General features: G+C 40.6%; 2 protein-coding genes across 4 annotated transcripts in view; one reads left to right on the top strand and one right to left on the bottom strand.

Moving 5' to 3' along the window:
• The window catches only part of LOC106179319 (DDB1- and CUL4-associated factor 13), a 54,423-nt gene that overhangs the window by 3,889 nt on the left and 32,808 nt on the right, over window positions 1-17,726 (top strand). Inside the window, exons 10-12 of one of the 2 annotated variants that reach the window (XM_013562891.2) lie at window positions 530-665; window positions 1,278-1,441; window positions 1,824-3,116. In XM_013562891.2, the coding sequence (XP_013418345.2) occupies window positions 530-665; window positions 1,278-1,441; window positions 1,824-1,911 (388 nt within the window). In that variant the 3' untranslated portion in view covers window positions 1,912-3,116. Of the gene's footprint in view, window positions 1-529; window positions 666-1,277; window positions 1,442-1,823; window positions 3,117-17,726 lie in introns of those variants that run through there. The other variant, XM_087018872.1, reaches the window with a different exon arrangement.
• The window catches only part of LOC106179320 (uncharacterized), a 30,267-nt gene continuing 15,910 nt past the window's right edge, over window positions 3,370-17,726 (bottom strand). The window contains exons 1-4 of one of the 2 annotated variants that reach the window (XM_013562894.2): window positions 12,701-13,084; window positions 11,940-12,038; window positions 4,648-4,835; window positions 3,370-4,390 (exon numbers count right to left, since the gene is read on the bottom strand). In XM_013562894.2, coding sequence (XP_013418348.2) covers window positions 4,157-4,390; window positions 4,648-4,835; window positions 11,940-12,038; window positions 12,701-13,034 — 855 coding nt within the window. In that variant the 5' untranslated portion in view covers window positions 13,035-13,084 and the 3' untranslated portion in view covers window positions 3,370-4,156. Of the gene's footprint in view, window positions 4,391-4,647; window positions 4,836-11,939; window positions 12,039-12,700; window positions 13,085-17,726 lie in introns of those variants that run through there. The other variant, XM_087018873.1, reaches the window with a different exon arrangement.

The raw sequence follows: 17,726 nt of genomic DNA, 5'->3' as shown, positions 1-17,726 counted from the left end.
GAAGATGATAACTGGTGATTATAGAAAAATTAATCTAGTAGAAGTCTGGTATTAGTGTTATATGGCTGTACAGGTGGGTTGACATGGACAGGAGGCTAAGATTCAAGGAAAAGAAAATAGCTTCTTTACCTCCCCCCCCCCCCCCCTCTTTTGATGACCCTGGAAAAGCAATTCAAAATGAAGCAATTGCACCCCATTGCTGGCAATGTTTGAAATTACCATGCTATATAATTATATCTATTTGTTTATATGTTGCACATATGTGGATCTTTCATTTTGCATCCTCTATAAGCTAAAAGCCTGTGGTTCCATCAGTTTTGCTGTGCTCTGTATTATTGATAATTGTGTTATAAGATATAATGACTGCATTCAGAGCCAATATGGCTATCCACTAAAATGCTTGCTGTCTAATCTGCTCATAGACACTGAATAGATTCCCTGTGGGGAAGTATTCAAGTGGGTCGGCCATATTTGACCCACGGACTAGTTAGTCCACTGTTCTGAATGCAGCCAATGATATGCCTTTCAGGGAGGTGTATCACACGAAGCGCATGCAGCGCGTGATTTGCGTGAAGTGGTCCAGTGACAACAAATATCTTCTGTCAGGCTCTGATGAGATGAACATACGCGTGTGGAAGGCGAGGGCATCAGAGAAAATAGGAGTGGTAAGTTATTTATTATTAATTTCATCTATTATATATTATATTATTCACTAATGGAGTAGTGAAAGTTTTATTAATTATTTATATTTTTTTTATTATTTATAATTTTAAATAGGAGCAGTGAGTTTTAAAATTATTTTATTTATTTTTATCTACAATTAATTATTATTTTTAAAAAGGCATAGTAAGGTTTTTATTTGATACTTTTCACTTGACCTTGTATCATTTTGAAAGTCACGCTATGAACTGTAAGCCAGAGTTTTTAACATGTTACCCTCAATCAGGGCAAGTTACTAATCATGGCAGTTTACTATATCCAAAATTGTTCATAGACTTACAATCATTAAATTCCTGTTATCGCATTCTAACTTTTTAGATTTTGAGTTGGTTTTGTAATGGAAATTGAGAAAGGTGAATTTCACTCTGAATTATTTTAGGAAAAAAAGAAATTTAGAATTCCAAAATTGGTTTATGGATGTACATATTATAATAATTACTTGTCACTTATCCACTTGTCTTTTTTGTTTAATATTTAAGTAATTGAAGTAAAGTTTCATTTCAAAAGATTGTTCATTAGTTACTTTCGATTAATACATCAGTTCTTTCTTGCTGCAGCTAAGACCAAGAGAGAAAGAGGCCTTTGCATATAGTGAAAAACTGAAGGAGAAATTTTCACACCACCCCCAAGTTCGCAGGATCAGCCGTCACCGCCACGTCCCGAAGATGATCTATAACGCCTCGAAGGAGATAAGAGAGATAAAGACATCAAAGAAAAGAAAGTATGTTCATAATGGTTTAAGATTTATATATATAGTCATATTAAAAACTTTAAATGATGAAAACTGTGAAAAAAATTAACATGAAATGACCTAGTATTAAGCATAAATTTTGTTGTTTTTTTTTAGTTTATTAAACACCAATGGACATTTCTGTATATAATCCCAAAATTGCAAAATAAGTGACTGTCATAATTTGAAGACAAAACTTAAAACTTACTTGAATAATACCAGATTGATTATATCACTAAGTTCCTTTAGGAAAAGTTGACTGACTGACCTTTTTAGAAAGTAATAAATGTGATATAATTCTGTTTAATTTGTAAATAATTTGTTTTTTTCGTTTTTGTAGTAAATATCATAAGTTATATATTTACTCTTCCAGGGAGGCTAACAGAAGAGCACATAGCAAGCCAGGCGCTGTTCCGTTTGTACCAGAGAGAAAGAAACACGTCGTTGGAGAGGTCAAATGAAAGGAATATTTCATTATTTCCTCATTTATGTAATGTTCTAAGACTGTGCATCATTATTTGTATTTAAACTTGGAAAAACATGTGAATCACATACGTCCAGTCAGTTGACTTTTAAAGCTTGTGTATTGGACTCTGTTTCATTGTTTTAAAGATATTCTGTACCTATTTCAAATTTGTTCCCAAGGCATATTTTTTATGTCTAAATATGCTGCATATAGTAGCTACGTATCTTACCTAATTTAAACTTCATAAACTAGAAAATCCATCAAATGATGTTGATATTTCCTTTTGGAATGTCAGAAACAAGGATGCTTGGTTTAGAAGTAAGTTAAATCGGAATCGTTAGAAAAGATCCAGACCCAATGTAGAACTGGTAGTGCAACGTGTCATGAGTTATAAACTTTTTTTCTTGAGGGATAATTACATTTGGTGCAAAAACACTAAAGAATATCTTTGGCCATTGTTAAGGAAATGTGGAACATGCTGTGATTACGCTAGCAGAAATACATTTTAATTTGGGGTAATATGTGAACCGTCCTTTGAAGAGCTTGTGCAACAACAAAGGGTCTGGATAAAGCTTGTAATACAACCATTAAAAAGTGCTAATCTCTGAAATACTAGGTGACTGTATAATTACCTCAAAGAGACTATAATTGCACTACTTTTATTATTATTGTTAAAGGGATAATAACTCTTCGTATGAAATCTGTATTTCACAATAAAAACATTGTGAGTGACTCATAAAAATATAATATATTCTGTTTTCCCACAAAAACGGCTGTTATAGCTATTATTCTGATATCTGAGCTTGTCTTTAGACCACGTGACCTCCATTGATGGCTATACTCTGTTAAAATCTCTTAAGAGATTTTAACAAAAAACCAAACTTTTTAGATAAAAACCAGGGACTAACTTTGAATGTAAAAATGGATTCATTAACCATTGGTAAGTATGGGAAAATTGTTGTTTACTCCAGGAAAATTCATTTTTTGGCCGAAACGAAGAGTTATTATCACTTTAAGCATTTTACTATGACATTCATATCATTATACAGCATGGTACAATTAATACAATGCAGAATAACAAGATACAGTACGAAAAAGTAGTGCATTATTGGTTGTAAAGGTATATGTGAAGAGAGTATAATTAATTATTTAAAATGAATCCAATACATATTATGTGAGGCATTAAACATAGAAGGCCTAGTTATTTTATTGGCGTTTTTCTATTCATTTTCTACGAACTATTTAATTATGTGGTGTCGCAAGATAATCTCAGACATGCTGAAAACGTTTCAGAACTGCTGGGCATTCGGACCGGCAGTGATGAAAAATTTGCCGGACCGAAAATTAAATATGGAGACGTTTCGTTTACAAAGTAGTAGGCCTACACAGAAGTAACTCTTGTAAATAGGCCTACATATTCAGTTATACTATCAATAATTTGGACATGTTGTATATTTTAAAAACAAAAACTGACACTTATGAAGCACTGCTTTATTGCTGTTCTCATTTCACAAGTTCCAGGGTTCATACAGGCCTTTAGAAGAGCTTGAATTCGTTTCTTCCTTTGAAAGTCCTTGAATTTCACACTTTGTCCTTTAGTTCAATAGTAGGCCTACAGCGTGTACCGCATAATTTCTCAAGAATTGCCATCTTTTTATATGAATAATTGTTCTTGAGAAATGAGTCAGGCGTCCAAGTTTAGCAGTAAACATTTGCCATGACATGTTTGTTCTAGGCAGCGTGGACCGCCCTCGTGATAACGGTCTGTACGTTGCAACCAATAGACCAATGACAGCGCGCGTAATATCGAGAGCAGGGGGATTCCATATGGGGAGTTACCCATTCGTTTGAGACGGATACTACGATTGGCAAGCGTACTTTGTTAGTGAATGTGAACAAAATGTGATCGGTTTTTACGTGTCGCTCGATTAGTCAATGAAAGAAAAAATGTTGTGGGTTTTATATAATTTTATTCTTGTATAAGTATATCGAACGATGACTGTAAATTCAAAATGGCGGCTCTTAAAACTCTTGTAGGTCCTGTGGGCCGAAAAAGTACGATTTTTTACCGGTCCAGAAAAATTTTGCCGGTCATGACCGATCGGACCGACAGTTTCAGCATGTCTGTTAATTCTCCCCTATTTTCTAAAATGGAAGGGCAATGGGCACGTGGTAGGAACCATTTGGGCCATAGGACAGTTAAACTTGGCTTAGTTCTAGGTGAAGGAGAGGTGCAGCGTCTACTCTGGAATCGTGCCCGTAAACTTGGCTCCGTCTTTCCCATGCCTTTCAGGGCCTAGTGCCGTATAGCCGCCATCTACTGGGAGATCGGCGCCCGTGATGAAAGATGCGTCTCTGCTGCAGAGGAAGGCAATGGCGGCGGCAACTTCTGCGCATGCGCCGATACGGTTCATCATGTGACATCCCTCGAACCACCTCTTTTGGTCTTCATCGCCTGCGAAGAAGTTTGCCAGCTGAAATTTGAATGATATTATTTTGGCAGTGTTTTAATTCTGTTTTTCTGCTCCGCACAGCTTTTAATATATGGATTTTGATCATCAGCAGTAAAGCCATGACATTCTCTCTTCAGCTCAAATCATTCTTCATTTCTTCAATCGAATTTGAAGATATCAGTGAATCTTCTGATATAGGCTACCTCTCTCTCTCTCTCTCTCTCTCTCTCTCTCACAGACACACACACACACACACACACACACACACACACACTTACCGCTGCCGTATTTATGGCTCCCGGTGACACGGAGTTCACCCGTATGTCATCTTTGGCCAAGTCCAGTGCCATACACCGGGTCAGCTCCAGCACGGCACCTTTACTGGTCGAGTACGTCCATTTACTGGCCGATGCCATGTGGCCGACCATACTGGCTATATTGACGACTGATCTGGCGTCAGGTTCGGCTGTGTTGGTGAAATATCAGTGAAGTATCGATGAAATATTAATATAACTGCTAAATTTTGACAAAATATGATAAATATTTGGAGATTGATTGAATGTTGGCATTTTACAGGTAACTTTGTCCGATGAACAAAATTTATCCTAATTAGAGAAAAGACTAAATTTGAAAGAAAGTCGGTATTAAGTACATGCTGATTTTGCTGATGGTTTGGTTGTTTGGGTGGATAGACACAAGCAGATGAAACAAACATATATGAACTCGTTATTTAAAACTTGTGTCGATATGCGGTTCAGAGAAAAAACGAGAGTTGAAAAACTACACGTTTATTATCTACAGAGACTGATCAAAAAACTACCCACTCAATGAGCAGGGCGTGAATATATACAAAGTAGGCAATAGGAGGCGGAGCTAAAACTAAATCCATGTCCACTACAGACATTGACATACGAGCTTTAAAATACGTTACTACAACTGATAGTGCGCTTCGTTTGCATGGACATGCTTTTTCCATACGTTCCAACATTCTCCGGGGGCAACAAGTTGTAAAAGTAAACATGAAAGCATTAAGTGTTATAAAATAAGCAAGAAATCCAAAAATTCCATTAAACGTAAGTCATATCAACAAGTCCTTGCGATGTACTAGTCAGTAAGTACTGATTAATGTAAACATCTATGCAATAGATTGTCATTGAAACAAAAAACGAAGTCCATAGCAACGCTAATATTAGAAATATTCCAATAATAAGGTTAAATAATCCATTAATACGCTTGATTAAATGTCTCAAACAGTTTCATTTGAACAGTCTAATAGTTTCATAAGTAATCAAAGTTCATTTTCATTTCAGTTCTTGAATCCATCTAGCGATGTTTTCTTTTGCTTGCTGGGCGGCGCGTCTCGTGTTACGGGCTGGTATGTTGACGTTTTCATCAGTAATTTCTTTGGACAGTGTGACCTCTCTCAGGTCAGGGGCAGTGTCATAATCAACGGAAATTTCTAGAGGATAGAGTTTCGTAATAGGGCGATTTGTTGTTCCATACTTAGTTTTCAATGTTGCTGATCGCACTATCCCGTCATTGCCGTAGTTCAGTTTTGTAATTAGTCCCAAATCCCACAAAAGTCTAGGTTTAATATCCTCATGAATTAGTACTACGTCTCCAACTTGAACAGTATTTTGCTTAACCCCATTCATATTGTCCCTTTCTCTTAGCGCAGTAAGATATTCGGAGGTCCATCTTTGTGTGAAATGTGCATTGACCTCCTGCACATGTTTCAATCGTTTTGTCAAGCGTTCTTTGGAGATTTTGCCATCTGGTGCGAACGTCGGATCCAATCCTTCATCCTCATCTGTCAGTGGGCAAGGCAGTGTGTTGATTCGACGTCCGTTCAAAAGCATTGATGGTGTAAGAGGTTCACCCTCATTAACGTAGGTAATGGGGCGGTCATTCAGTGTTGCTTCTATTTCCGATGTTATGGTATGCAATTCGTCTAGCGTGATGCGAGCGCGTCCTAGTGTTTTTCTCATTGCATTCTTCGTGAGACCAATTAATCTTTCCCAAAAGCCACCAAACCACGGTGCTCTTCTAGGAATGAATTCCCACTTCACTCTATTTTGACTTAGATATCGACGTACATCTTCATTTTCGAAAAGTTTATTGATTTCATTGGCGGCTGAATGAAAAGTTGTTGCGTTGTCACTAATCATTTTCGTAGGTAGTGATCTCCTGGCAGCGAATCTTCGAAATGCATTTATAAACGAAGATGTAGATAAGTCATTCACAACTTCCAGGTGGACGGCGCGAGTAGCGGAGCAAGTAAATAAACATATGTAGGCTTTCGCTTCACAATTCGTGGACGTTTTGACGTAGAGTGCCCCTGTAAAATCAACTCCAGTGACCGTAAACGGGGGAGCATCGTGAACTCTGAACGTTCGTAGAGGCGGAGCAACCGGAGAAGCATAGGGTCTGCCGATCAAGCGTCTGCATATCACACATTTACGTAGGACGCGGTTGACAGTTTCACGTGCTCTGGGGATCCAAAATCTCTGCCTGATACTTGTTACAGTTGATTGCATGCCGGAATGTAGCGCTCGCTTGTGCGCGTCATTTATCACTAACAAAGTGAATGGATGTCGCCGTGGTAATAGTATCGGGTGTTTTGCGTCGTAAGTCAAGGGTGCGTTTTGTAAGCGACCTGTAAGTCGTATAATGCCATTACTGTCTAAAAACAAACCAAGTTGCTTAACAGTATTTGATTTAGATTTCCCTCCTTTCAATGAGTCAAGTTCTTGATAGAAAGCTTTCTCTTGAACACACTTGATCCACATTTCTTCTGCATTAATGATTTCTTCTGCAGAAGGCGAGGCGTTTGTAATAACGTAAGATGACGTCTTGTGTATTTTTCCCTTCATAACGGCAACAAATCTGAGCACCAATGCCGTTACGTTTAATAGTTTCGGAAGCGTGCCATGTCGGCCTATGTCGATCACCTTTGAAATGTCTGTTTTCGTTGTGAGCGGCTGATTTCCTCGCATTCTTTGGTTGTTGGCTTTGTCGGAAATATCAGTTTCAACGGAATGACCCTGAACTGCGGTCGTAGGGTCAATGACATTTGGATTGTTTTTAAAGAGTTGCTCATTCAACGAATCACTTGGGGTAAGTGGGGCAAACTCTGCCCGCTCCGTTCTCAAATGCATTACAGTACTGTTGTACTCTCCTATGGGCCAATCTCCATGTGCAAGCCAGGCGGGTCCTTCCCACCATATAGTTGCGATTTCTAGTGACGATACGGTCGTGCCGCGTGTTATGAGATCGGCCGGGTTGTCATCCGTCGGACAATATCTGTATTCGTTGAACAACGACGGTTTGATTTCGTTGACACGATTTCGGACAAACAACGGTAGATGTTTGTCGCTTTTAAGCCAGCACAGCACAATTTGGCTGTCTGTCCACAGAACACATTTCGCAATGTTAATGTTCTCTTTCAGCTGGTCATGAACAAAACTTGTGAGGCGGGTTCCTAGAACGGCTGCCATCAGTTCAAGGCGCGGAATAGTGATCGTTTTCACTGGGGCAACGCGCGATTTAGACATGACTAAAGTAGTTTGTTCTCCGTTCCGTAGATATACGGCGCATCCATACGCCTTTTCACTGGCGTCGACAAAACAATGTAATTCCATGGGCTGTTGTGACTCCTTGGTGTTTGAGAAATACTGCCGGGTAACTTTCAGCAATGAACATTGTTCAAGATCAGCAGCAATTTCTTTCCAAGTTTCGCTTAGTTCTGGAGGTAAAGTTTGATCCCAATCGAGTTCCGCTTTCCAGAGTTCTTGCATGAACATTTTACCTCGAACAATAACTGGTGCTAACAGACCTAGCGGGTCGTAAACTCGAGAAATGCGACTAATCACTTCGCGTTTGGTGACTTGGCTGACTGGGATTTCTTCACCGGACTTGTAAGATAACGTATCTTGTTCAGTGTCCCATATCATTCCCAACATCGGTGTATTCTTGTGGTCTGCGTGAGCTACTCCGTCAGCTTCGACTATGTTGTGGAGCTTGGGGTCATTGGTAGCCCACGATTGAAGATTGAATCCTGCAGATGCAAGCAAATCATTTGATTCCTCGTACATTTGAATGGCTTGGTTTGAGGTGTCAGTTCCCGTCACAATATTATCCACGTAGATGTCCCGTTTCAGGGCTTTGGCGGTGCCATTCTCGGACATATCCAAATGCAAGCGTACTACGGAGTTAAGAATGGCTGGACTGGAAATGCTTCCAAAGAGAACTGACGTAAAGCGGTACACTTCAAACTTACTTTCAGTGTCTTCTGGATCTTCAAGCCACAAAAATTTCGTAAAATCTCGGTCATCTTCGTGCAATCCTATGTTTAAGAATGCTTTTTCAATGTCACTAGTGATCGCGACATTGTGAATTCGAAATCTTAAAAAGATTCCAACAAGGTCATTAAGTAGCTGCGGTCCTTTAAATAGACAGTCATTCAGACTGGGGTCATCAGGTGTGGCCTTTGCGCTGCAGTCGTAAACTATTCGAATTGGTGTTGTAATCGAATCCTTTTTTACGGGGCGGTGAGGCAGGTAATGTCCACTGGAAGTATCGTCATCGCCTACTTTCTCAATAAAGTTGCGTTTCTCTTGATTCCTGATGATAGTGTCATACACGCGTCGTGTTTCTACTGGTAACTTGCGCACGGTATTACGTGTTCGATGACATGCGTTGCGATAATTCGTAGGCAAAGGACTGTGGTCGGTTTTCCACGGCAATTTGGCCACATATTGGTCATCACGTTTTTCAATGTAATTTCTCTGGAAATTCTGAAAATCGGAGGGATCCTGGACAGTTTGTTTATTGTCTTTAATGCCAATGGATTCTAGGTTCCAGAATTTGTCCAGGGTATCGTCTTCTGCGTTGCGCTGTTTCGCCATGACATGAAAAGCGGTGTCGTTTGCTGTGACGTAGTCATCGGAGTGGGCGGGGCCCGAGAGTAAGTATCCAAATTTGGAAGCGACAGCGGTGGGCCCTGGACCTCGCACGATTGTATCTTCAACAAAGTCCCAGTAATGATCGGCACCAATTAGCACAGAGACGAAAAAAGGCGATCTGTCATCAGATGGTGTGTGAGCCAGTCTCAAGTTCCTTAAGTGGGACAAATTGGCTGTCCTACGTGTCACTAAATTATGGAGTGGAGCGGAAATTTCAGGAACGACGACTGCGTTAATATCAACAAATTCTTTTGATGTTGTTTTCAGGGAGATTGTGACGATGTCAAAAGTCTGAGGTTGTTTACAGTCCATTCCAAATACAGACAGATTGATCTCCTCAGAATGAGTTGGCTGGAGCTGAAGTTTATGAACAAGCTCTTCTGTGATGAATGATCTGGTCGCTCCTTCGTCGAACAAGACCCCACTAGTTGCCGATAATTGGAAGGGTGTTTGTTTGTTGGAGACCTCCACGATAGCCGTTTTTAACAAGACAACATTCCTTTGATTTTTTGACCCTTGAGTGAAGGTGCTCGCCGCATGTTCCACGGCAGGCGGTTCCCGCGCTTTCTGAGCGGCGCTTGGTTCACTGTTTTGCTTAGCATGAAGGGCGGTGTGGTGTTTTCCATTGCAACTTCTGCAGCGAAATTTAGACAGGCATTTTCGGCTTGAATGGTTGGGCGTAAGACAGTTAAAGCATAAATTGTCTCTTTTTGCTATTTCAAAGCGTTTTTCCTGTTCCGACACAACTGGGCACGTGATAGAGCTATGTTCATTTTTGCAGAAAGCGCATTTCAATTTTCTTTTCGGCTTGTTCGTCGTTTTCTTCGTGTTACTATTGGTGAAAAACGCAGCAGTGGGTCGGTACGATTTCTCTTGGTTGAACCCGTCTATTTCTCCAGCTTGTAGGGCGTCGATCTCAGACTTAAGTGTACTGCGCAGATCGGCGATTGACCATTCATTGTTTCCATGCGCTCTTGCGATTTGTCTGCGCGTGTTGGCAGGCAATTTATCTAGAATCATAGGAATCAAGAGTTCTCCATAACTTTGTTCTTCTTTTCCTAAAGAGCTGAGTCCTCTAATGAAAGTCTCGATCCTATCATAGAAAAATCTCAGTGATTTTATATCTTCATTGGGACGTGGAAGCTCCCAAAGAGCTCTCATGAATGCGTTAATTATTTTGTGAGTTTGTCCATACCTTTCTCGAAGAAGTTCCTTTGCATTTTCGTAATTATTAGCCGTAAGCTGTAATCCCGCGATCGTAGAAAACGCTTCGCCGTCCAACTGCGCCCGTAAAAACTGGAATTTCTCGATAGTTGACAGCGTCTCGTTTTCGTCTATAGCACTGACGAAGTCGTCGTTGAAAGCGGGCCATTGAAGGAGATTTCCGTCAAACCTGGATAGGATGAGTTTGGGGAGCCTGTAATTTCGTTTCATGTTGCTCCGCAGAGGGTCATCAGTTGGAGTGGGAGCGTTAGAAATCGAAGGCTCGCTTCGGCGTTCTTCTGACTGCATATTTTCTTTATGTTTTCGAATGCGACGGAGCTTCTCTTTAGCTGAAAACATAAATTCGTCTGCTTCGGCAACGCCGTCTTCCATCTTTTCATCTGAAAGTTTGGATAGAATCCTCTCGTCTAATGTTTTTAGATAGTCCATCTTCTCCTCGATTAGTTCGTACGTCAAGTCCAATGTTTCCACATTTTCTACGGACGGCTCATCAGACATCAAACTTGATGCTCGTTGAAACAGCTTCGTCAGCTGGGCTCGGTTCGCCGACCGGAGTTTTTGATTTCTCTCTGCAGCCATAGTTATCCTGGTCACGGCACCAAAAAATGTCGATATGCGGTTCAGAGAAAAAACGAGAGTTGAAAAACTACACGTTTATTATCTACAGAGACTGATCAAAAAACTACCCACTCAATGAGCAGGGCGTGAATATATACAAAGTAGGCAATAGGAGGCGGAGCTAAAACTAAATCCATGTCCACTACAGACATTGACATACGAGCTTTAAAATACGTTACTACAACTGATAGTGCGCTTCGTTTGCATGGACATGCTTTTTCCATACGTTCCAACAACTTGGACCTAAATAGATTTAGATTAGATTATTTAGGTCCAAGTTTAAAAAGAGGGGAGACACACTTTCACAGTGTGGAAAGAGATGGGTGTCCCTAAATTTCGTAATACACCCTAATACAGCGCAATACACTTGGAAAAATGAATTCAGTCGCAAGCAAACACAGGAAATGGTCATTCACAACGTACAAAAGCGAAAAATATTAATAGGTAATTAATATCGGTGATGCAACTTTACAAATCAGCAAAATTTGTTAATCATTGGGTCCGCCGCCATTTTGGCGAGTGGCTCTCCTTGGCCGGTGCCATGTACCAGAAAGTCCCCCATGACAGAAGACTCCACTTCCCATTACCTTGTACAGGTCAGGCTCCCCTAGATTTTGACCCACTTAGGTCAGACTAACCCTAACCATTATAACTATATGGAGGGCGGACCGAGTTTCATGACACCGGTAGTATTGGATGGAGAAAGGCAGAGACAGAAAGAGATGGAGAGGAGGAGATGGAGAATAAAAAAGAGATATGTTTACCTGTCTTCATGTGAGGGAAGCAGGCCTGTACCATATTCGAGTATCCAGCCACATTCACACTCATGACTTGTGCCCAGTCGGACGTGTCGGCATCTAGAGCTGGAGAACAAAGACGATTTAATGTTGACAAGCGAGAGGAGAGAGAGAGAGAGAGTCAATCATCTCACTGTACATACACATGCCTACCCAACTACCAGACTCGGCACATAAGGATCCTGAATTAACCGGTACACCGGACCACACTACCCGTTTTCAAGGTGTGTGTCAGATCGCATTTCGAAGTATCATACCCCAAAACAATTGTTGTAGGACGACCGCGGGCTCATCCTGTCGGTGTTCTGACTGATACTTCGAAATGCGATCTGACACACACCTTGAAAACAGGCAGTGTGGTCCGATATACCGGTTAATTCAGGATCCTTATGATGTGCCGAGTCTGGTAGTTGGGTAGGCCTGATACATATTTCAATGTTGTGTTTGATGTAATGTATCCCCCCCTCTACCCCCCTCTTTCTCTTGTGTGTTTGTGTGTGTGTGGGGGGGGGGGGGAGGGGGGAGGACTACGGTCCTATCTGTACCCTAAGATCTAATAAACGGATATTAGATCTTAGCTGTACAGTAGACTCATACAGTGCCGTAGAATCATGTAGACAATATAAATATATTGGGATATATAACAAAGGCGGTTCTTTTTTTTATTTTGTAAAAAATGCCCGTGGGGTGTCGGAAATCGTTTCCCGCAACCCATTATTTTAACTTGCCTTTTAATATAAATACCGCAGCACAGTTCACAAGAAAGTTGATGCAGCCACCGTACTGGCTAGCTACGTGGCTAACGGCCTTGAAGCAGGCCTCTCGGTCGGAAACGTCGACCTGGTAAAATTTCGTCTCAAAGCCAGCCGCCTGGAGCTCAGCTTCCAACTGTTTCCCTGCAACTTGGTCGATGTCGAAGAAGGCAACAAGTGCTCCGTCATTCAAGAAGCGTCGCACACATGCACTGCCTATACCACTGGCTCCTCCTGTGACTATAGCTACACGCCCCTTGAATCTGTCCTTAGTGCTTGCTGCATCCAGGCTAGGTTGAAGAGCTGCCATTTTAAGTCACTCCTGACCTGGTTTTACTTTTTGCAATATCAAAGGCGAGAAATTGGTGACCTATTTTGGGTTGACCTCCTGTTGCGGGCCACCGTCTTGACGATTGTGTTTTTGTTTACCCTATACCAGGGCCATAGATTGACTTTTCTCTAGATATTTGCTAACAAATGTCTCTGCGTGGCTTATTCGAGACATTTACTCCACTGTCCAGAGAATTTGTGCATGGAATTAATTTCATGGCCTGTCATCTTAAACTATATCAGCTTTTATAAATTTAACCTTGGACATAATTCGTTATTATGTCCAAGATTTAACTAAAAGGTCAAATTCAAGTCCAGAGAGGGATAGACAATCGGTTTGTTAGTATAAGAAAATTGCTTATTTCCCTTGGAAAATCCATTTCTTTACATGTATGGTGTTTGTAGCCGACAGGGAATTTTCGTAAAGGTACATGTATCTGGCTCCTACATTTTCGTTTTTTTTTCTGTTTGTATTTCGTCAGTCCTGAAAGATCTTACATTTGCAGGACCATTTATGACTCTCATGTTTAGATATGTCGTCGTTGATATATATATATATATATATATATATATATATATATATATATATATATATATATATATATATATAACTGGCGCATAGGGTTTTACTCGCTCTGGCCGAAAGGTGGTGTTGAGCGCATCAAACCTGAAGCAGAATCGATGATTTTTCTAAGGTTGAAAAAGCATTATTTTAAGTTTAGTAAGGTTGTTATTGTTACTTTTGTCTACATTCCCCCTCAAGGTTCCCCGTTTTATAATGGGAGAGATGCTAATGGTATTAGTTTGCTAGGTGCAAACCTGGAAGATATCTCGCTTAAGTATGATGACTTTAGTTTAATATTAGCAGGCGATTTCAATGCTAGAACTGGTGACTTGTACGACTATATTATTGACGACGATGCCAGGTACTTAGATATAGGCGATTGGTATGAGTCGGATTTATTTAATTTACCACGGAACTCGCAGGACACAGTTGTCAATGCATTTGGCACAACTTTAACTGAACTATGTTGTGATTATGGTATACACTTTTTAAATGGCAGATCTCAGAATGACCCGGAGGGGAAATTTACTTGTGTTACAACCAATGGTGCAAGTTTAGTTGACTATGTCATAGCAGACTCGGAGATATTTGATAGCATTCTTAACTTTGATGTTTTGGATATGCACTTTTCGGACCATTTCCCCTTGTCTTTTGTGATACAATGTGAGGCACACACAGATGGGGACAAGGCCGAGACCGAGACTAGTAATGTTACAAAAGGGCTTCAGTTTATATGGGACGCTGCAAAAGCTCGCCAGTTTAGAGCTATTCTCGACGACAATGTATCTAAAGACATGCTTGACCAGTGTTCTGATTTAATGCAAAATAACATAAACGAGTCTGTATTGCTACTTAACCAAGTCTTTTACAGAGCTGCGGAAGCTATGAAGGTTAAGGGCAAAACCGGACGACAGGCGGACAGAACTCAACCCGATTGGTGGGATGCAGACTGCCAAAATAAAAAATCTGTAAAAAATCGAAAGTAAAAATCAAATGCGTAAAACCCAACAGCGCCAAATGTTAAAGACTACATAGAAAGTAAAAAAGTGTTCAGACAGACGTGTCGTGAAAAAAAGGATATCAAACAGCAACTGGCAAGAAGCAGAATTGTTAAAAGTTGTGATGATACAAGGGCATTCTGGGCAAATGTGGCACAGGTATCTAGGACACCTCGCCAAAAGACACAAATCTCTGCCTCGAACTGGTATGAATACTTTATTGAATAGTGGTAACACAGTTATAGATGGTGTTTTTCATGAAGACGTTATGGAAGGCCTGAGAGCGCACGATGGACACTGTGATTGTTGTGACGAAAATAAACCATCAGATTTGAATAAAGTGATCACAGTTGAGGAAGTTCGCAGTGCAATCAGACAAATGAAGAATGGCAAAGCGGCAGGCCTGGACGCCATTCCATGTGAATTCTTAAAAAATGCAAACGATGCGTGCATTCAGTGTTTGAGTGATATATTTAATTGTGTTCTTGCCACTGGACAGTTCCCTGAATCGTGGTCGGTTGCCATCATTTTTCCTTTGTATAAAAAAGGTAGCACGAATGATCCAAACAACTTCAGAGGCATATCATTATTAAGTGTTGTTGGCAAGGTGTTTACTAAATTATTAAGCAATAGATTAAACGCCTGGGCAACTCGGGAGGATATTATCAGTGAATGCCAGGCTGGTTTTAGGAAAGGGTATTGCACTCAGGACCAAATATTTTCATTACAAGCAATGATACAAAAATATTTGTCGAAAAGGGGAGGCAGATTTTACTGTATGTTTGTCGACTTTCAAAAGGCTTTTGATTGCGTGGATCACCAGTACTTCTGGTTTAAAATATGTGCAAACGGAATCCATGGCAATATACTCAGTGTTCTCAAATCTATGTATGCACAATTGCAAGCTTGTATAAGGCTACCAAACACATCAAGCTACACGTCAACGTTCTCATGTAGTGTTGGTACCAGGCAAGGATGCATGGTCAGCCCGTTTTTGTTTTGCTTATTCATAACTGATCTCATTTATCTTTATGAAGAATTCTCCTGCCGAGGTATTTATATAAATCAGGAGTTCATGAACATTACCTCGCTTTTATATGCAGATGACTTAGCAAACTGTGCTGATACTGTGCGAAATCTGCAAAGACTCTCAGATTACTTAGGGTTGTTCTGTAAACGCTGGAAAATGAATGTGAATCTTGATAAAACCAAAGTAATAGTTTTCAGAAATGGTGGTTACCTTAGACATTACGAGAAGTGGTTTTTTAACAGCGTGGAGTTAGAGACTGTATCGCATTATAAGTATTTGGGTATTATGTTTACTCCAAAGCTATCTTGGTCCAAAGCAAAACAAACTTTAGCAACTCAAGCAAAGAAATCAATGGCAAGATGTTTCAGGTTATTTAAAAATGTGGGATCTTTGCCCCACGTCTTATGTTTTAAGATATTTGATTCAATGATAAAACCCATACTTACATATGGAGCAGAAATATGGGGTTATGAAATATCCGAATCAATAGAGAATGTTCAAGTTAAGTTTTGTAAAAGATTATTGATGGTATCGGATAATGCAAGCACACAAGCAGTTCTTGGGGAATGTGGTCGTTTCCCTCTATACATAGATTATCATGTCAAATGTATTAAGTATTGGTTCAAGCTTTTGTGTATGGACGACGGTAGGCTACCGAAACCATGCTACAAGTTACTGTTTGACTTAGATAGTAGTGGGAGGCAAACATGGTCGAGTGACATCAAGCATCTTTTATATTCATATGGATTTGGAGTAGTATGGGAAAACCAAGGATGTGGAAATGTGGAACTTTTTACAGAACAGTTTAGACAACGATTAATGGATATAAGCAGGCAGAATTGGCATTCCTCAGTACGCGAATCAGGCAAGCTAAGGACCTACAGCTCATTTAAACTAGATTTGGTATTTGAGGAATACTTATCTTTTGTGTCCATAGCAGAGCATAGAAGGGCCTACTGCAAGTTCAGAATATCAAACCACAATTTACAGATTGAGAAGGGACGGTATGCCAGTGTAGATGGGGAAGATAGAGTATGCGCTGCATGCCTTTCTGATGGCATAACAATTATTGAGAATGAGGAACACGTGTTAATGTCATGTAGTTTAAACCCCCTTTACACTGGACGGCGTCCTTTCTGCGTCCTTTGTGCGTCCATGAAACTAGCCAGGACGCCGTCGGACGCTCAAAGAACGCACAGTGATCGCCAAGGTCGCACAGAGAACGTTCAAGCATCGCCGAGGACGCCATGGACGCCGCGATGTTTTGAGCATGTTCAAAACAATCGCAGAGAGAACGCGATGGAGGATGGTCGCTCAATGGACGCAGAAAGGACGCACAAGCATCGCCGTGGTCGCAGAGAGGACGCACAAGCAACGCTGCGGTCGCAGAGAGGACGCACAAGCATCGCCGCGGTCGTAGAAAGGAGGCACAAGCATCGCGTCGGTTGCAGAATGAAAACTCAAAGATCGTCCATTTTTTTTTCACTCTCAAACGGGGCCGTGATGAAGTATTTTTCACCAGACAGGAATTCTAAGGGCAACAGTATTCTGTTTTTACCCTAAAATTCATGAAACGATCCATTTTTTAGGTTGTTATAAAACGAATATTTTGCCCTTTTTTACAAGATGAATTAATTGTCAGAACATTTTGCAGAATGCGTCATTTGAAAATGGATTCAAATATTCTATGTTGTGTCAGTCACACTTTCTCGTTTTCGGCGCCTGTCCATCCTTCTTATAAGGATAACAATGAACGTCTGACTGTTTATCAGTCCATGTAGACCTTGCATCACTATAGTTTAAAGCGTTTATTCCCATTTATTTGTTTTGTGTGCTGGAAATGTTCTTTATCGGATGACCTGGTTAGGACCGATGAAAGAATATGAGTTAGAATATAGAGAAGGACGCCCAAACAACGCTCATCGGTCAAGCAGGATGCAGAATGATCGTAGAATAGACGCCACTGATCGCCGATGAAGGTACAGAGAACACGGCAAGAATGTTCAATGGTCGCTCAAAAATCGCAATGGACGCATTGGGTTGCACAGGGGACGTACAGTGGAGGCAGGCAGGTTGCTC

Source organism: Lingula anatina, chromosome 8 (genome assembly GCF_051362555.1).
Source record: "Lingula anatina isolate TDL-2025a chromosome 8, LinAna3.0, whole genome shotgun sequence".
In the NCBI taxonomy this organism is placed as follows: Eukaryota; Metazoa; Brachiopoda; class Lingulata; order Lingulida; family Lingulidae; genus Lingula; species Lingula anatina.
This window is presented reverse-complemented; position numbering and strand designations above follow the sequence as displayed.